The sequence below is a fragment of the Equus asinus genome, chromosome 2 (genome assembly GCF_041296235.1).
Source record: "Equus asinus isolate D_3611 breed Donkey chromosome 2, EquAss-T2T_v2, whole genome shotgun sequence".
NCBI classification, from domain to species: domain Eukaryota; kingdom Metazoa; phylum Chordata; class Mammalia; order Perissodactyla; family Equidae; genus Equus; species Equus asinus.
Window position 1 is genome coordinate 135,894,108 of NC_091791.1, and position 21,255 is coordinate 135,915,362.

Genomic DNA, 21,255 nt, shown 5'->3' on the forward strand with positions numbered 1-21,255 from the left:
GTTTTCCTCCTACCTCACTAGTTGCTCCTTCTCAGTCTCCTTTGCTGGCTCCTCCTCTTCCCCCAACCTCAGGGTTGGAGTGTCCCAGGGCTCAGTCCTTGGGCCTCTTGTCTGCTAGACTTACTCCTTACAATCACCTTTTCTAGGCTAGATTTCTTTCTCAAACTCCAAACTTTTTTATCCAACTGCCTAACTGACATCTCCACTCAGATAGCCAATAGGCACGTTTAATGTGGCCAAGGAGAATTCTTAATCTCCCCTCACAAGTTTCCCCATCTTAGTTGATGACAATTCCATCCTTCTCCTTGTCCAGGCCAAAAACCTTGGAGACATCCTTTGCTCCTCTTCTTTCTCTCCCATGCCTTATCCAGTCTGTCAGGAAATACTGTTGGCTCTACTTTCAAAACTATGTCCTGAATCTGATCATTTCTTATTATCTCCACTACTATCTCACCCCAGTTGTCACCATCTTTCTTGACTACTCTAATCTCTTCCCTCACTACAGTCCACTCTCAACACCACAAAGTGATCCTTTTGAAATGCGAGTCACACCATGTCTCTCTCCCCAAAACCCTACAATGACTCCCATTTCACTGAAAGTAAAAGCCAAAACCCTGCATTATCTAGATGTGGTTCTCATTTCTGACCTCTACTTCCCACCCCATCTTCAACTCTGTGACAGTATCTCCTACGAACCTCCCCTGGCTCACTCTGTTCTGGCCACACTTGCTTCCATAAACAGGCCAAGCATGTTCTTCAGTCTTCGGACTTTGCCACTGGCTGCTCAGTCTGGGATGCTTTTTCTCCAGACAGCCACATGACCAACTCTACTTTACTTCTTTGCTGAAATGTCACCTTCACAATGAAGCCTACTCTGACCACCTAGTTCAAAAATTTTCTATCTCCCCAACCCCCACACTCTGGGTCCCTTTTAACCTGCTCTACTGGGCTGACCCTGTGGCTGAGTGGTTAAGTTCACGCACTCTGCTTCGTCAGCCCAGGGTTTCGCAGGTTCAGATCCTGGGCATGGACCTAGCACCGCTCATCAAGCCATGCTGAGATAGCATCTCACATAGCAGAACTAGAAGGACCTAGAACTAGAATATACAACGTGTACTGGGGGGCTTTGGGGAGAAGAAAAAAAAAAGAGGAAGATCGACAACAGATGTTAGCTCAGGGCCAATCCTTAAAAAAAAAAAAGATGGATAGGATAGATATAGATATTAAAAAAAAAACCTGCTCTACTTTTCCTTTTTTCCACAGCACCTATACTAACATATTACATAATTTCTTACTTATTATGTCTATTGCTTATTGCCTCTTTTTCCCACTATATTGTACAGGCAGGGATCTTTGTTTTGGTCACTAAACTGTTTTATTCACCTAGAACAGTGCCGGGAACACAGAAGGCCCTCAATAAATATTTATCAAATGAATGAATGACCAATTGGATCCATAAGAAGGACATTTGTCTTTTTCATGTAACTTCCTTTCTGATTATAAAAGTGTATGATGTAGATGTTTTGGAACATGCCAAAAATGATAAACAATAAAAGAATCCACTCAGAGATAAATGCTGTTAATCTTTTAATGCATTCTCTTTCCAGTCTTTTTTCCACGAAGATTTGGCTTTAGATAGTTGCCATCATCTTAAAGGTAAATTTAGTATCCTGCACCACTGAAAGGTTTTAGGTAGGGGAGGCAATAAGACTGCATTTTAGATGGATCAGAGTATAAGGAGCCCAGTATAAGAAAATCTGAGATGAACTCTAAATGGATGGAGAGGAGAGAAGCATGAGGCAGGACACTATCAGAAGGAGCCTTTTCAAGACTTTAGGTGACAAATGACAAGGGTCTAGACAAGGCAGTGGTGGGGATAATTCTGATGTACATAAATTACAAATTACAAAAAAGTCAGACTCAAAGCATTAAATGTGCTTTATAGATATATCTAGTCAAGTTTTCTTTTAAACTTTATTTTTAAAACTGGCATTATTATAATGTCGGTGAGGAGGGAGTGGAATGGGCACTCGTTATAGATCAGAATGAATAAAAATGGTACAACCCTTGTGGAGAGTATTTTAGTAATTTGCATCAAGGGCTTTAAAAATATTTATACCATTTGACTTCATAATTTCATCCCTTGGATTCTAAACGATACATGAAAAAGTTTCATATACAAAGATGTTCAAGACAGCATTTTAATAACCAAAAGTAGAAACAGAAGTGATCAGTTAGGCAAACTATAATTTTTATGTAATTATATAAAGCCATTAAAATTCACATATTAAAAGGTTTTATAATAAAATGGAAATTGTTTAAGATGTGTTAAATAACATAAGCATGATGCCAGACTTTTTCAGATTTGACTGTATCCATTAAAAAAAGACACGTAGAAAAAATCTTTAATGAGATCAACCAACAAATTAATAGTTGTCTTTCTGTAGAAAGACTTAGATGATTTATCTACCTATGATTCATTCATTCTTTTAGGCGAGTTTTCTGAATTTCCTCAATTTCCCACGAGCACGTATTTCATTTAGAGTGGAATCTACTACCTTAGATATGTGGACTTGAGTTCCAAAAACACAGTTTGGGCAATACTCACCAGGGTTGACACCAGCAGATGGGTTAGAAGAACCAGAAGAAGGGCGTACCACTTTTTCTTCTCACAGCCATCAAAAAATACAATGCCCCAGAACAAGTGCAGCATTATGATTACCAGCGTCATGAAAGCTGAAAGACAGACATCCATTAGTGCCCAGTCATACAGACAACAGACGCCAAAGCCCACTGAATACCTGGTCGTGAAACAGGCTTTGGGGTACACCATGCTAGTATGAGAGAGTTTAACCACCATCTGACAGAAGCGGAACCCTGACACACATTTGCTCGCATGGTAACTCAGAAAGCAACATGTCTAAACAAGGGGTCAGCTTGCAGCGGCTTCTCATCAGGAAGGTGAACCTATTTAACTTGCAATCTGGCCTTTGGGAGTTTCTCTGAGGAATGCAGTAAAACTACTGCGATAGCAGCTCTTTTCAGTTAGCCTGTTGCACTAATTAAGAAATACTTTTCTCAATTAAAAGGAATATTTTTGCTTTAAACAAGTCTTTTCGCTAAAATAGAATTTCTCCTTGGATTTTTGGGTTTTTTTTAAAAAAAGGCTGGCCCCGTGGCCGAGTGGTTAAGTTCGGGCGCTCCGCTGCAGGCGGCCCAGTGTTTCGACGGTTCGAATCCTGGGCGCGGACATGGCACTGCTCGTCAGACCACGCTGAGGCAGCGTCCCACATGCCACAACTAGAGGAACCCACAACGAAGAATACACAACTATGTACTGGGGGGCTTTGGGGAGAAAAAGGAAAAAAATAAAATCTTTAAAAAAAAAAAAAGGCCCATGGAAGAATAAAACTAGTAGAAATTGCAATAATTATCTAAGATTCTTGTTAGGCAACTGAGACTGAATTTGACCAACACAGACAGGTTTTTCTGTGTAATACTGTGTGTGTGTGTTCCAGAGAATCTGAAAATTTTAACATGGAAAAAAAGGGATACAGATTTCCCTTTTCGGCCACATAATAAGATAGCACTGACACCCGCCAGTCTGGGAAAAATTCAAGTTTGACAGTTCTCTTTCAGACTGCTGAAAACAATCTGTTGAAACAAACTGTTCAACAAACTGTTGAAACAATCTTGCATTACCTAGTAACGTTGACAATTCGCATTCCCTCTCTCCAGCAATTCCACAGCTAGATCTATACTCTGAAGCAGTTAGTTCTTGGATTAATAGATCACTAACACCTGAGAACTTGTTAGAAATGCAAATTCCTGGAACCCACCCCAGACCTCCTGAATCAGACACAATGAGCCCAGCATCCGTGTTCAAACAGTCCTCCAAGTGATTCTGATGCATGGTCAAAGTCGAGAACCACGATCTAGAGAAACTCGAATATATTCGCACAAGGGGATACATATGAGAACATATATATATTCATATATGTGTATATATATATATCTTTTTTTGGTGAAGAATGTTGGCCCTGAGCTAACATCTGTTACCAATCTTCCTTTTTGCTTGAGGAAGATTGGCCCAGAGCTACCATCTGTGCCAATCTTCCTCTACCTCACAGGTGGGATGCCGCCACAGCATGGCTTGATAAGCAGTATGCAGGTCCATGCCCAGGACCCAACCCGCGAACCCTAGGCTGCAGAAGCGGAGCACACAAACAACCATTATGCCACCAGGCCGGCCCCAAGAATATTTTTGTAATAACCAAAATAGTCCATGGTTATCAGAATGGATAAGTTGTGGTGTATTCACATAATGGAATACTATACCATCTACAATATAAATGATCTCAAGAATATAATGTTGAGTGGGAGAAAAAAAAGCATATAAAATGCCTACTACTTCAATGTACACAAAGTCAAAAACATGCAAAACAATATTAAAAGTCATAACTGTTGTGGCTGGAAGAAAGCAAGTTGTTACATCTAGTGATAGCATGCCAGCATTTCAGTAAATGACAGTAAATACTTTAAAGTAGAAGAGGATTTTTTTTTTAAACTTTGGGACAATGGTAGACTAAACTAAAATGATGTATTTTAATCTCAGTGATGATTCTGGAAAGAGCAGTTCCCCTGAAGATAGACGCCTGGTGATGTGATGGTGTAGAGCTGAGGCCACTGAAGACATCCAGGAGTTCAGTGTACATCAGAAAAGACCAGGGTATTAGAAACTCCATCTACACAGACACAAATGTTCACGTGCTAAGGTTTTTCTAAAACTACCCGTCAATCAAATGTCAAGAGAAAGCAATGACATCATTTATGTGTCATCTATTTGTCAGCTTATGCTTGCCATTCTATGCATTACCATGAATAGTGAAGCCAGCCAATCATGCTCCTATGGTCAAGTCCTAGAACTCAGCTACTTGGAAAAGGCTCTTACTTATGGAACTTCTAGTTCATTTTCATCCAAAAGAGCATTATTCTGTCAGTTTCAGACAAGCATCCTCAAGATATCTTTAGCCCTGAACTTTCTTCCAAATTCTAGGTCTGTATTTTTTTTAAGATTTTATTTTTTCTTTTTTCTCCAAAAGCCCCCCAGTACACAGTTGTATATTTTTAGTTGTGGGTCCTTCTAGTTGTGGCATGTGGGATGCCGCCTCAGCATGGCTCGATGAGCGGTGCCATGTCCGCACCCAGGATCCGAACCAGCAAAATCCTGGGCCGCCATGGCAGAGTGCCCAAACTTAACCACTAGGCTACGGGGCCGGCCCCTAGGTCTGTATTTCTGTTTGCAAGGTCCTTTCCTGCTAAAATATATCTTTGATGGATTGACCCCATCTCCAAAGTAAAGTTCAAATACCTCAGATTAGCATCCCAGACCCTCTACAACCTAGCCCCAAATTACTATCCTTTACTAATCTTCAAACATATCCTATTTAGAGGAAAACCAGAACTCTTACACTATGTCTACGCCTCTATGTTTTTACTTTTTTTAACTGTCCCTTTTGCCTAAATATTCTACTACTCATTACCACCCCTGCCCATTTCACCACATCCAAATCCTACTTGTATTTAAGGTCTAGCTCAATGCCATCTCCTCCGTGAATTCTTTCTGATCCTTACTCTTCTCCATTTTTCTTTTCTTTTTTAACACTCAACACACATTTCCTGAGCACCTAGATGGTCTGGCCTGAAGATTATGTCTATGAGCTCTGGAGTCACAATCCTGAGTTGGAATCCCAGCTCCACAGTACAGCTTTGGGCAAGCTATTTACCTCTCTGAGCTTCTGTTTTCTTTATTTCTAAAACGTGGATAATAACACCTCATAGGGCTGTTGCAGGGAAGAGCAGAGCTTTGCAAACTGTAGCTTTTCAGTAAATGACAGCTACTATGTGCTATGGTGTCCAGATTCAAAGATGAATAAGTGACAGCCTTTAGTGAGTTAAGACTATCAGGTGAGAAAATGAGGCAAGGCAGCAAGTAATTACGACTTTTATCCAGATTTCCTGTGTACTTGACCATGTTTTAAAATACACTCTTCTGGGCTGGCCCAGTGGTATAGTGGTTAAGTTCTCATGCTCCAATTCAGAAACCAGGGGTTTGCGGGTTCGGATCCCAGGCGTGGACCTACACTCCACTCATCAAGCCACACTGTGGCAGCATCCCATGTACAAAGTAAAGGAAGACTGTCACAGATGTTAGCTCTGGGGCAATCTTCCTCAAGCAAAAAGAGGAAGATGGGCAACAGATGTTAGCTCAGGGCCAATCTTCCTCACCAAAAAAAAACAGAATAAAATGCACTCTTCTTCACTCTTGTAGATTATTTCTTTCTCTGACTTGTATTACTCTCACATTTATTTTATTCCTCCCCTCATTCATTAATCCATAAAAGTATTTATTCAATGCCCACTATAGGCCAGGCACTGTTCTAGGCACTGGGGCTATCATTGTGAACAAAACACAGTCTCATGGGACTTTGCCCCATTTTTTCAGTTTACTGTTTTATTAACACATCTAAAGGGGAACTCTGAGACATTTATTAAAACACTGTACATTCCTACTTGACTGCTTATTTATTTAGCTAGCACTAGTTTCTGGCTAGCTTCCATGGTCCTCAGAAGCCTTTACTATTACAATGTGCTATTTAGAATACTGGGATTTATTATTTATTCCCTCTGTAATTGGTTAGAGGTCCAAAAGAAACTGAGACCTGGATATGTAAACGATTTTGCCACATACACGTAACTAGAGCTACACACATACTATTTTGAGACTTCTCTCTAGCCAGTGGAATTCACTCCAACTAGAAATGAAGTATTGCTAATAGTACCTCTCAGGTACTGTCTTTTAATTACTAGACCTTTCTCATTTCACGTTCCTAAATAGAAAATTCTAAAAGTCCTTCAGTGAATCTAACCCTAAAATTTGCTTTGCTCTAATATTCTTAAAAGTAGGGGGGACAAAAACTTCTCCAAGTTAACCATAAGAATATAAAAATTAGTTTATAATCCAGATTAATAAAAGGAGCTTCCATAATTTCTAATGTTTTGGAACATTAATCAGAAAGCGGAACAATTCTAACAAGTATCGTATATCTATTTGTGAAATTGTAGCTGTTTAGTTTGATAACGGACTTCCTCTTCTAATCTTTAATTCTCTTGGTAGAGAATGTTACAATCTAACTTATTTCTAAGCAAAATGTTTCAGTGTTACCTTTAAGAAGCTCCACTAACTATTCGGTTCTTTTACCCTTTCTGATTGAATATACCCTAAATGCTCTAGTACTAGATTCACCAATATCCTCATTTTCACACTTGTCTCTCTTTCCCTCATTGCTGATATCTACTTTTCTGTCCTTGCAGAGACAACGGCCTGAGATAGCAACTGATTCTAACACTGGATCCTGCCAGCACGGAAGTCGCTATCATCTGGCTTCCCCTGACAACCTCAGAGTATCTCTAACCATGCCAGAAAGAGCCCAGGGCTGCTGGTGGTGGCGGCAGCAACAGACAAAGGAGGACCTCCCAGAGCCAAGGCTGAGCCTCCTCAGCTGCCCAGAGGCAGGATGTCATTACCAATAGGCTTCTGGCTTCTTTTTCCAAGTAAGAGAAGGGTCTGGGGTGTCAGGGTGCTGTGAAATGAGAGACTCTCTTCCATCCCTTTTGGTTGCAGAAACTCTCTGGATTCTTGCAAGGTCTCTAATGACCGAGCCCAAGTAGGAGTCAAGCCACAGAACTAAACTAACGTTTTTGAAAACGCCTTTCCTGAAATAGAGATTTAACTTCAAAATTTTTGCTTTAAAAAATGTAAGAGAATTCTGTGACTTAGTTTATTGTAATATAGACATATACTACTAATCAAATAACATTCTCCAAGATTAAAAGAAGATATTCTGAAAACCATCTCCTATTACATAGCCATAAGAAAGGCATAGTACTGTGCCTTAATACCAACCAGATCATAAAGATGTCCTGAAAGCAATCTGAATGACTGCAGGTATTTAAATAACATTTATCATTTCATCTTTATGAAAATGCTCCTGAAGCATGTTCATGAGCTGAACAGATTGCCAAGGATACGATTTTATGTTTAAAGTCCCCATAGCAAATGTTGAAGAATGATGAAATTCTCTCCTCAAGTTAGCTCACGAGCGCAGAGTCAGCATCGGGAAACCCCTTAGAAGCTGTCTGATCTAGTCCCCTAGGCAATGAAAAAACAGATCTCACAGCACCCACTTCAAATATTTAGTTTAGGAGCTTACTTCATTACAACAGTCACTGTGGGAAAGTTCCTTCTCAAACTGAAACCAATGGGCCCTCTAACACAGAGGTTCTCAAGTGGAGTGATCTTGCCCCAGAGGGCATTTATCAATGTCTGCAGACATTTTTGGTTACTACATCTGTGGGTAGGGTGCTTCTGGCATCTAGTGGGTAGAAGCCAGGGATGCTGTTGAACCCCCTACAATTCACAAGACAGCCCCTCAATCAAAGAATTATCTGACCCCAAAGTCAAGTGTCGAGGCTGAGAAAACCTGCTCCAACTCTTCCTTGTCGATCCTAGGAAGGCTCTTTGAAGAAGTACAAGTCAACTCTTTTTTTTCCAAATGTGGCACATTAAAAAATTATTTGAAATTCTTTGTATTAGTCAGCTATTGTCACAAAAATGCTGCATAACAAACCACATCAAGATTCATTGGCTGGAGCTGCCAGTGGGAGCATGGGGTCTAAGGCAGGGCTCATGGGAACCTGGGGTATAACTCCCTGTGGGGAATCCACCTCCTGGCAGTGGGCAGTGAGTGTGAGGCTCTCAGGATTCTGTTACTTTGCATTAATGCTTCAATGACTTCATGAAATTAACTAGTACCTTTCCATGTTTGTCTCTGGCCTGAATAGTTTCAGCACCATCAGATTTACCTTTTCTTTTCTTTAAAAGTTTGCTTCAAACCAGCTCTCAAACCATCTATTCCTGATGTCATATATAAAGCAAAACCAAGCCCATGAGAACTTGGACGGACATTTAAATGGAAGTTTGAGATAAGACTTGCAGTTGGATTGGACGTGCATTATGAGAAAAAGGGAAGAATCAGGGATTTCTCCAATGTTTCTGGCCTGAGGGACAGGAAAGATGGAAGCACATCAACTGAGATGTGGAAGACGGCAGAACTACACTTTAAAGATGTTGTTTCACTGTCTTCTGTCCTCCAGAAATTCTCATGTGAAGTCAGCAGTATTTCAAATCATTGTTCCCCTAAGTAAGGGGAAAGTTCCCCTAGAGATGGAAAAGCAGTCTACCATCTGAAACAAGAGATTTCAACTCCAAGATGGAAATATGCAAGTAAATATTCGAAAACGGAGCCTCTCACATTCCTCTTACTTTTATTTTTCTTCAAGCTTCATGTCCCTCTTCTCTTCAATCATACCCCATAGGATACAGCCTCTAGATCCTTCACCATACTGACAATGCTCTTCTATACCAGCTTTATTTCTTCAGTATCGCTGTCAACTCACAATGCTCAGAACTGAACACAGTACTTCTCAGGAGGTCTGACCCATACTGGTTTGTCCTGGTGAAAGACATAGTGGCTAAAAAGTTTAAAACCTTACCTAGATGAGGGCACTGCCAAGAAAATATAAATTAAATGGTTTGGGGAAGTTTTAAAAGAATATATCAGCTGTTCTTCTTACTGAGTACTAGTTAAAGACATTTTTCTTCCAAAGCATAAGGGAGGCAGTTCAGAGAGATAAACTCAGATTCCCACAAATTAGAGAAATTATCCTCTCTAAAATCTGTTTTTTCATTTCAAGAACCAAATTCTCTACCCTTAGGGCATTTACAGTTTATAAAGCACTTAAATATATACTAAAGTAATTTAACTAAACTTTACAGCTCCGAGCTAGGTATTATTTCTGCCCTTCCTGAAAGATGAGGAAATTGAGGGCTAGATGGAAGTCAAGCACTTCCTTTGTCCAGTGAACAATGTCTTTCTTACCTCCAGGTCTGTAGGGAAAACTCTTCCCTCTGCTGAACATTCTTCCCTGACAACCCCCTCCTTTGCCTGCCTACTATTCATCTGGTAAGTCTCTACCAAAACAGCACTTCCTCCACAGGCTGTGCCTAGCTTTCATTTTTTCAATAAATATTTATGAGTCCATCTAGAAACAAAAGACTCCACAAAGTGTGAAGGATACTGCAGTGAACAAGACAGACACAGTCCTTGCACTTGTATAGCTTAGCACTCGGCTGGAGGGAAAGACATGAACAAGTAACTGCCGGGTTGACTAATTAATTACAACTGCACTAAGTGTGACCAAGGAGAAGCGCACCACCACCAGGGCTTGTCTTTTGTGTGCTCAGTGCTCTGCCTTATCATAGCATTTATCACACTTTATTGTAATTAGCTGTTTGTCTTTATCCCCCACTGTGAGTGGAAGGTATAGACATTAACTGGGCTGTATTCTCATGGCTGGGTATAACTCCTGTTGAATAAAAATACTTAATAATTATTTGTGGAATAAGTGATTAAATGATCAAATGGACTTGCCCAAAATACTAAATTAATGAGCCAGGATAATACTTAACTTAGGATTCCAATTCCCATACTCTTGCCTCTATATAGCATTACCAAGAAATGGTAATGATTTTTTTAAAAGTTAATGCTAGCCTACTACACAACTATAAATAAAGAACTTATACATACATATTATTTATAAACTATGCCTCCCTGTAACATGAAAATCTATGTACATACGGGTATCATACAGTGTATATCTGACACTAACATAGATACACTAATTAGTGATCTCTTATTCCTTATTCTAATTATTACTTAGGCATTTGTAATAGAATATAGAATATGTTAAACTAGCTTATAAACTTATAGATTTAAATGAAAAATTAAAAATGAGTTCAAGCATAAATAAATAACAATCTCAGTTATAAACAATATATATAACAAACACAAATATATACAAAATTTGGTGATATTCTAAATGCAATCAAAAGTAATTTCTTAAATGTACAACTCAAAGTTTATGCTCCAAAGAATGATGTTATAACAAATAAGAAACTCTTGCATATGATAAAGTAACAGCCGCTCTTTCACTCTATAGGTACATTTTCATGGCACAGTCTGCCATCCAACTTAGCTAAAGACATTAAAATACTTTATTTTCTTTGAATTTTCCTTTGAGTTTACGGAAATTACAAACACAATCCCCAAACTGCTAGCACATCTTTCTTTCACTTTCTTCCACAAGAATCATTTTAAGCTAGTCTTATGAAAACAGCCTAGCTCACTAAAGGGAATTAGCACCATCTAGTGAAAGAAGGTGGCAGAAAAATAAGTTCCATTAGGAGAACGCTACTTGAGAACCAAAAGAAAATTGCTTATGTAGCAATATAATAGACCCATTTAAGAAAATATAGAAAAATGTAGCTGTAATATCCCTGATTATGTTTTATTAATTCATATAAGTCTCTAACAGACTTTAGCTATTAATAGAACATTTGGTCTAAAAACCTAACACTCAGTATTATAATCATTAAAAAAAAAAATGCTAGACGAGCTGCTGCTGGCTCTTGGCCTTCCCCAGGCCGCCAGTGTGTGTTCAGCCAGGCACTGGCACCCATCTCCATGGGCTTTATGTAGGTATCAGTTTGGTTGAATAAAAGATTCTATTAAAAAAAAATTGCCAGAAATTCTAATTACAGAATGTTTAAAAGGAAGATAATCTGCTATGTTGGAGGCACCACTAAATAAGTATGACCCATTAACACACTTTCCCACCCTCTAATTTGTAGCCAGATATGAAAGGCTTTGATTTATCCTGTAGACCTTGGAAAGCCATTACACATCTTTGTACTGGGAAGATTAGTTTGCTGGCTGCATACATGATGGATTCACACGGAAAGTGTGTTGAAGAAAGACTAACTAGCTGGGGTTGATGGTAGTAATCTAGACAAGAAATGCAGAGGCCTGAACTGAAATGGTGAACGAGTGTCCGCTGGGTTTGGGGATCACTGTAACACGTAGGATGTCTCTAAACGACTGCAGCAATTTTTTTTCAATTGGGTCATACCTCCTTGTGTGTTTTTTATTATTATCTTAAACTGTACTGAAACGCTTATTCACTTTCTTTTGTCTTATTCCTCCTACTAGAGGGTAAGCTCCTTGAGGACAGAAGGTACTTTAAGATCGATGTTAATTACATGATGACTGAATTAAAAGAATACGTGCATGGGGTCGCTTATTTCAATGATATAACTTATGGGGATAAAAAACACAGTGTGGTTTTGTAAAACTGTTTTTGAAAGATTCTTCTTGTGGAATTGAGGAGAAATCTTATGTTAATTATGTACATTATTACCAACTCTCAAATGCGTGATTATTGCATCATGATGACAACTTTTATATGATGTATGAAAAAGTAGTTTGAAATGAATTGGTCCTTTTATATTGCATCTTTGGATAAAAAAGGTTAACTCATCTAGTATCACTTTTCCTCTCAATTTCTTTTTTTAAAGATTTTATTTTTTTTTCCTTTTTCTCCCCAAAGCACCCCCGTACATGGTTGTATATTCTTCGTTGTGGGTCCTTCTAGTTGTGGTATGTGGGACGCTGCCTCAGCGTGGTTTGACGAGCAGTGCCATGTCCGCGCCCAGGATTCGAACCAACGAAACACTGGGCCGCCTGCAGCGGAGCGCGCGAACTTAACCACTCGGCCACGGGGCCAGCCCCTCAATTTCTTTTTTTAAAGAATAAAGTAAGATTTATTTTTAAATGTTCAAAAGCAGAAAAGCTAATTATTAATTTTTTTCAAATACATACACGAAGGTAAAATTTTTATACTTTACCTTCAAAACAAGACACATATACACGTTAAAAACCTAACTTTCAAACCTGATTAACCTAGAGAATTAATAATACAAAATCAGGGCAATGGTTACCTGTGAAGAAATGATGAGGACAAGGGACTCTAAGTTCCTGCTAACATTCCAGGTCTTAAGCAACAGGGAAGATGCGCTGTTATTCTTTAAATGATACATGTATGTTTAAATATGGATGTATGACATTACTTCACACTAAACAACTATTTTTTTCCTCTCAATTTCAAGAATAAATTATAATGCCTATCCAAAAAAGGGGCCAAGATGACAAATTAATTAAAGATTAGAGCTTATATTGAAGATAAATATAAACTAATAAAAATTAAAAAGAACATATAGCCTATAAAAGTCACTTCCAATACATCAAGTGTACAGCAATGCTGTTAGTATAGTAAAATAAAAATAAATTTTATGCAAGTTAAATTCTACTCTAAAATTCTAAAACACGCCTACCGAATTTTTTCTCCCTAGGTCCCTTACTTTGTGGTGTCTGACAGTATTTTGCCTTTAGAAGGTATAACATAAATTTCTATTGACTTGAATTCCTAAGCTACAGAACTCCAATAAGGATGTTCCTTTAGACCAGAAGGCTGAGCATCACAGCTACCAGGCACGTACCTGAAACCAGGAAGAACTGGGGAGAGTCTCCATGAATGCCCACCGTGCCTGGCCCCAAGGAGTCAGACAAGGTATTGACAAAGGAAAACACGCCACTCATGATTCCAAAGCCCAAGCCAGAAACTAAAGAGGAAGAAAAACACTGTTAAGCCCTTTACATGCTATGATTTCTCTTCAAATCAAATTTCCAAGGACTAGGGAATTTTTTTTTTTTTTAGGAAGATTAGCCTTGAACTAACTACTGCCAGTCCTCCTCTTTTTGCTGGGGAAGCCTGGCGCTGAGCTAACATCCATGCCCATCTTCCTCTACTTTATATGTGAGATGCCTACCACAGCATGGTGTGCCAAGCGGTGCCATGTCCGCACCCGGCATCCGAACCGGCGAACCCCAGGCCGCTGAGATGTGAAATGTGCGAACTTAAGCGCTGCGCCACCGGGCCAGCCCTAGGGAATATTGTGTTGAAGGGGAAAGGGTGCACATGCTGTTGGAGAAGCAGTGGAAAGCTGGCTCAGAAAAGGCAAGTGCTTGGCTAAATGATGAATCGAGAAAGAAGAGAGGAAGAGGACAGGAAATGAAGAGTGGAACATAGCAGAGAAATGAAAAAGAAGAGAAAAAGATCTAGAAAGGCACAGAAGCAACAGGCAAGACAGAAAGATACAATGCTGAAGCTCTGGCTTTAGTTTATGATAAGAGTCTGTAGAATTAAGTTTGATGGCTTAGAACTGGCACTGAGCTTGAGGGGTGACTGTGCATGGTAAGGAGTGATCCCTGGGCCAAACTGGGGTGACTCAACTTAGGGACCTAGATCCAATCTTTAAAACATAATTCTGAAAGAAAAGTATGCAGAGGTATTAACTGTATTAACATGAAGGGTCCTCCTAGTACAGCCAAAGTCATGGTGACCACCCAGAGAAGGTAACAGTAACATCACTTAGAAACTATTAGGTAATAAACTAGAGTGTATCCACGTTAAAAAACTAACTTTCAAATGTGGTTAATAGTTAGGGGACACACAGATAAGGGTCACCTGCAATCACTTCCCTTTACATAAGGGCTCTGGAAAGCTAGGAAAATAAACAATGTACACCAATAAGCTAAGGACTAATAAAATACTATTTGAAATCTACAAAGACACAAAAGATAAAAATGGCTTTTTATGTGTCAAGTCTAATTTTTTTTCTTAATGACACCACACAGTTCTAACTTACCATAGGCCAGCAGTCGCATAGACAGTGCTGTCTCATCTGCGCTTATATTCTTCAAACCTTCACTGGCTTTTCTAAAATAAAACCATGCAGATCATTTTTTTAAAAGAAAAAGTAGTATATCAGAAAAATACACAAGATATTTCAAAATTCAGATATTTACTGAGGCTTTTTGATCAGGTTATACTCTAAATCTAAAATCCATTTAAACCAAACTCAGCAAATTTATAATTAACTAAAATCAACCAAAATTTTCAACCAACTTTTGCCCTTTTTTTTCCTTTTTGAGGAAGGTTAGCCCTGAGCTAGCATCTCCTGCCAATCCTCCTCTTTTTGCTGAGGAAGACTGGCCCTGAGCTAACATCCGTGCCCATCTTCCTCTACTTTATATGTGGGATGCCTACCACAGCACAGCTTGCCAAGCAGTGCCATGTCTGCACCTGAGATCCAAACTGGAGAACCCTGGGCTGCCGAAGTGGAACGTGGCACTTAACCGCTGCGCCATTGGGCCGGCCCCCAACTTTTGCCTTTTGAATGTTTTTTTTTCCCTCCCCAAAGCCCCAGTACATGGTTTTATATCCCAGCTGTAAGTCCTTCTAGATCTTCTATGTGAGCTGCTGCCACAGCATGGCTACTGACAGACAGGTGGTGTGGTTCCACGATCGGGAAAGGAACCCGGGCCGCCAGAGTGGTGAGAGTGCTGGATTTGAACCACTAGGCCATCGGGGCTGGCTCCAAACTCTTACCTTTTATCTGACTTTCACAGAGAAGGGAAAAAATAAGAAAAATGTAAGTAAACAACCCATCAGGCTTTGAGTTGAATAAGAAAAAAAAGCAACACCTCTGATTACTTTCTGAGCTCAGTAAAGATTTAACTCAATACCCAATGGCATCTACCACTCTGAATTTTTTCCTCTTCCCTAAGTACTATATCTGCAATCCCACTTTGTTGGTACTTTATCTTCTACCTGGGTTCTACCTATTCTGCCACCCTGCCCTCTACCTACCTTCCACTCCATGAACCTAAATTATACTTATCCTTCAAAGTCTAGTTCAGGCAGCAATTCCTAAGAAGCCCGCTTTACCAGTGATTGGTAATCACTAATCTCTTCTTACTCTTAAATCCTATAATACTGATGGTCTCGACTCTCACGGGGGTACTTAATCATATGGTCTTCTGATCCTAAAATATTTTACATATTTGTTTCATAGCCCCAATCAGGCTTCAGGGGAGAATAAAATGCTATCTTCAGAAAAGGAGATAAACGAATACCTGAATGAAACACTGAAATACTGCTCAATAAGAAATGAACTGCAGAGTGATCCGTGAGTCTATTGTGTACAATCCACAAACTTTCCATGAGTCCCTGCTCCCCATGCACACGTGTTAGGAATGCAAGGTGTGGCTAGTTGGTTTCACTAGTGTCACTATTACTAAGCCTTGTTGCCTAGAAGCTCTGCAGCAATGATCCTGACTCAAAAGATATTTAAATTATATTTACATAACGTATATTTATTAAAGCAACAAAGGAATCAAACATTTTAGAATGGTTTTTCAGCAAGTGTTGAAACAAAAATGAGTTAGGTTAACTCTAAGAGTAGAAAATTAAATTGGGGGTGGCCCTGTGGCTGAGTGGTTAAGTTTATGCACTCCACTTCAGCAGCCCAGGATTCATTGGTTCAGATCCTGGGTGCAGATCTACATACCGCTCATCAAGCCATGCTGTGGCAGCACCCCACATGGAAGAACCAGAATGACTTACAACTAGCATATACAACTATGTGCTGGGGCTTTGGGGAGAAAAAAAATAAAGAGGGAGATTGGCAACAGATGTTAGCTCAAGGCCAATCTTCCTCACACACACACACACACACACACCAAAAACACTTTAAAAAATTAAATTAACCAGAACATACTTATATTATGAGCATTATGTTAATTTAATTCAAGGTATGCATATTCATTTTAGTTGGCTTATTCATTACATAAATATAAATATCATTGATTACATTAAATTAAGGCAAAGCAGAATTCAACCAAAATAGTAATAAGCATAATGAAAAGATCTTGTGCTTTTCTAGATTCCAAAGAAACAATCTGTCATTTCATTTGGAAGCATCATTTGACAGCAAGGACATGAGCCAAAACTTAAGTGACTGTCATCCTTCTCTGGAGCAGTAACCAACTAAAATATCCAATTTTCCTAAGTAAACTAAACTTACCTGTCACAAGAATGTTGTTAAAGGCTACTTATAGCTTAGAGACATATGTAAGAGTAATAATCTTCATCAACAATAGGATATAAAGGTAGAATAGAATCAATAAATTTTGGAGGATTCCTGTTTTATATAAGTTGCTCAGTAATAAATAAAAGACTTTTGCTACTTGGTATAGTAAAGTACTGCTTTCATAAATGTATTAAATAAATTCAAAAGTTTAATAAACTTCCTCACTCTGTGTTGCAGATTTGTGGGAGGAAAGGTCTATGGCACTAACAGTTCTCAATGCTAACATTAGGAAGTGAAAAAGTACAAAACACCATCAGCTTCTGCATTCCTGACTGATAGAACACACAACTGATGATCTAACGGACAGTGTTTTCAATTTGACCATTTTACTGAAGTGGAAAATTCTTTGTTTGCATTTATTCTTGTTTCCAAGAACAAAAAAAGAAAAAGCTCAATTTTTAAAATATAAATTTTGAAAAACTATTGATAAATCATACCATCTTTCTCATTTGTTCTGATTCTTTTTTGTATATGTTAAGAGAATACCAAAAAAAATGCATATAAATTAAATACACCATTTTGGAAATTTTAAAAAATAGACTTATGCCTTTTAAGAAACTGTAGCAATGATTATCTTGACATTTTTCTATAAATGGAAGATTTTCTAAAATTACCAAATATTTATGGTATCAGGAGTATGACAAAATTGAATTAAATTATAAAAGCTTCAATCCAAGCCAAAAAAATTTTAATGTACCTTTTAGGCAATGTACAGAACCATAACTTAGATTTCTTAAAAATTAATGTAGAAAGGGCTATCACTTGTGGCCCATGCCAATTTCTCATGGTGCAACTCTTTGCTAAGCTGAAAGTTACAATTTATTCATTCACTCATTCATTCAAGATGAGGTACTGTTCCTAAGGTCTGATCCATGAAATAAATTTATATTAGACTGCAATGATAAATGTTTTGATTCAATTCCATATATGTAAAAAAAACTGGTACAAACTCTCCACATTTTAATCTGATACCAAATTCAGATAGCAACAATTTGATTGAGGCAGTACTTTAAAGGACTTTCAAGTGCAAAACCTACTTTTGCACTTGGCAGTGGAGATAATTAAAATATTGATTAAACCAAAGTTCATACATTTGAATGTAGTGTAGCATAAAAGAGCCACTCAAATCTATCTATATAAATGTTAGTCATGATTAAAGTATCATCATAATTCTCAAACTTGCTTTGTTTAACACATAACTATATAACATCCAACATTTCTAAAATTTGCTAGGAAAATATTGTACAATCTTCCAAAGGCTTATTAAAGATGCGTTTTGCAAAGGCAAACAAAGGCACCTGTTAATACAGGTTTGTCCTACTATCTGTTTGCAAATTTCCAAAGGTCCTTTCAGAGGAGCAAATGTGGCTTCCCCAAAACACCAAAGAGGCTTCTCTGAACTTGCTGGCACGAAAGCCTACAGAAGACAGCTGTAACTCCTTCCACATGTGGCCCTGCTCCCTCGCTTGTGGCCCTACTCGTTCACTGCTCTCATTAAAAATGGCAACTCAGGGGCCGACCTGGTGGCATGGTGCTTAAGTTTGTGCACTCTGCTTTGGCAGCCCAGGGTTCCCAGGTTCAGATCCCAGGCACAGACCTAGCACTGCTCATCAAGCTGTGGTGGCACCCCACGTAAAACACAGGAAGATTGGCACAGATGTTAGCTCAGGGCAGTCTTCCTCACACACACACACAAAAAGGCAATTTACATTCAGTTTGTAGTCCTTTGGAACCATAGGTCACTGCCAATAAAAGGCTGCATTTCAGGTGGACACCGTGAAGAAACAAGGTAATGAAGAACAGCAGATATTCACTGAGCCATCCAGGTAAGTCAGGTTTTACAACCCAAAGTCCTAAGGGGTTACTAAACCCATGTCCTGAACTGTAAAAATCTATCCAAAATTAAGTTTGTTTCAAAATTAGAACCATCATATGTGAGAATGCAAAACCAACATGAGCCAATGAGGTTGCCGACAGGAAAACCCAGTGCAAACTGAGGCTGAGCTGTTAAGAGAACAGGCCCCAGTCAAGGGAAGGGAGGGTGCTGCTCGCTGCACTACTTTGACCACAACAGAGTCCTGTGCTGGGTCCTGAGCACAAGGAAACCTGAGTCTACTAACATAAAAGAACAGAGACTGGAGAAGGTTTGGAAGCCATATCCACGTCTTCTAAGGGCCAGGGGAGGAAATGAGGGACGTTTAGCCCTGAAAGATACAAGATGACAACCACGTGACAGAGATTTCATTTGCCTGTGTGGGGCAGAGGTCAGAAAGAGGGAGATTTTGATTACCTTAATATATTCTCCAGTTAAATTTTGGAATGGTAGTAACTGCTGCATACCAGAAACATTTACCCACAACTGAATTCTACCTGTCAAGGATACCGTATTCGCATGGCAACTTAAATGTTTTCATTGATATATGTTTGTTGCCCTTTAATATTTCCAGGAACTAATGGAAATTTCATTTTTAAGCCTTTTCTAAGATATGACTTTTGCTTCTAAGCAATGGCTTCCTGGTTTTCTACTTGTAATTTAAATTGCTTCATTATTAAATTTCAGTATCTGTCATTAAAAGCAACAAGTAAAAAATACAGAAGGCCTAGCATATTAGCAAGAACAAATTATCAGAAGCCTATTATAAGAGATGCTGCTGAGGTTCTGTCTTGGTTACATCCATGAAATTCACAGAGAGCCTTAATTATCTCATTTGCAGAAATGAAAAGAGAGCACATTTATCACTCGCCTAACTAAGTCTTCCTACATAAAGCCAACCTCATGACTGCCTGAAAGAAAACATGGTTCCAAGTTCAAGCTGTGTTTCAAATCAGTGATTTCATGTGACGTCCTCATGGATCCTACAGATGACCTACTTTCTGGCCTAAAAAGGGAACTTGTGCCCACAGCTTTTTTTAAAATGTACTTTTCTATTACAGATATGAAATATCACAAAATGAACCCGTTTTCCCCTAATACAGTCAAAATAATGGTAGACATAATCTCCATAAGAATTATTTATTTTAGGTGGTGGTAAGAGAAGCAGATAAACTCTCAGTTCGAATGGTTGTTGTTTCAATGACTATTTCTCCTGTTTATTTTTCTCCATGGCACTTATTATCTTCTAACATACAAGGTATTTTCTTATTCATTCATTTGCTGTCTCTTTCCCCTATAATATAACCTCCATGAGGACAGAGACTGTCTTTTGATCAGGATGTACCCCCAGTGCCTAAGATAGGACATTGAGAAAATTCTCAAGAAATATTTTTTGAATGAGTGAAGAAAAGAAGGAATGTCCACAAGTTAAAATACTCAATATTTTCAGGCTGGAAATGTACAATCCTTTGGCTTCGAACTAGGTAGGAAGACACGGACTCTCAAATACACTATATAAATGTTTCAAACTACTAAATAATAATTCAAATATAACTGGGAAGAAAGGTAAAGCAAACAGTTAACTTACTTTAAAATTTTATAATATCCAAACCGGAACACTTCTTGGATAAAGACTGAGACTAACACTCCAAACATCAGCAGGTATTTTTGTACTGGTCCATCTTTGTTCTCGGTAATGGTTCCTGCTAAGAACCAAACAAGGGAGGAAAGGAGTAGAGACACCAACCAAAAGAAAGCTCTGAAAATTAGGGGAAAAAAAAAGAACAGGTTACAAGTGAACACGATTAATAATGATTTAAAAGAAAAAACAAACAAACCCTGCTTAAGATGGAATAGATTTTCTAACTCTTTAGTAAGGGAAAAAAAAGTCCCCATAAAGTGATACTCTGGATCAACCATTCTTAATCAATGGTGCATTTTCCCTGGTGAGATGAACATGTAGTCCAAGAGGAATCTGAGATTCTTCCAAACAATCACTCTTTTTCAGTCACCCTACTTGTAAGAACATCTGCAGACTATCTGCCAAGGACTGTCTAGCTGGAAACCTGGTTATTTGCTACTCTTCCTAATTAAGCTTTGCCCATTGATGTGCAAATAGAAGCGTCTTTTCCAGAAAAATGCCTACCTCTCTATGAACAGAGTGATTGGCCTAAAATTCAGAGGTTGAAAACCTGTGCTCTGATCTAGATTAGCTTTCCAAGCCTGGTTTTTACAACATTCCTGTGGATTTTAACGATTATAACAAGCTTTACAAAGCTTTTGTCCAAATCTCTATTGTTTTTAAAACGACATGTGATGCAGCACTTTGAGCACAGTTGTGAGAGGTAAAGAAGTTCAGAAAAGGTGGGAA

The 21,255-nt window shown here is 38.7% G+C and overlaps 1 protein-coding gene across 1 annotated transcript in view; it reads right to left on the reverse strand.

Annotated features, from left to right (window-relative positions):
* Positions 1–21,255, reverse strand: part of APH1B (aph-1 homolog B, gamma-secretase subunit) — a 68,251-nt gene that overhangs the window by 46,016 nt on the left and 980 nt on the right. The window contains exons 2-5 of the mRNA XM_044764768.2: positions 20,473–20,643; positions 14,726–14,796; positions 13,517–13,639; positions 2,609–2,736 (exon numbers count right to left, since the gene is read on the reverse strand). Coding sequence (XP_044620703.1) covers positions 2,609–2,736; positions 13,517–13,639; positions 14,726–14,796; positions 20,473–20,643 — 493 coding nt within the window. The remainder of the gene's footprint in view (positions 1–2,608; positions 2,737–13,516; positions 13,640–14,725; positions 14,797–20,472; positions 20,644–21,255) is intronic.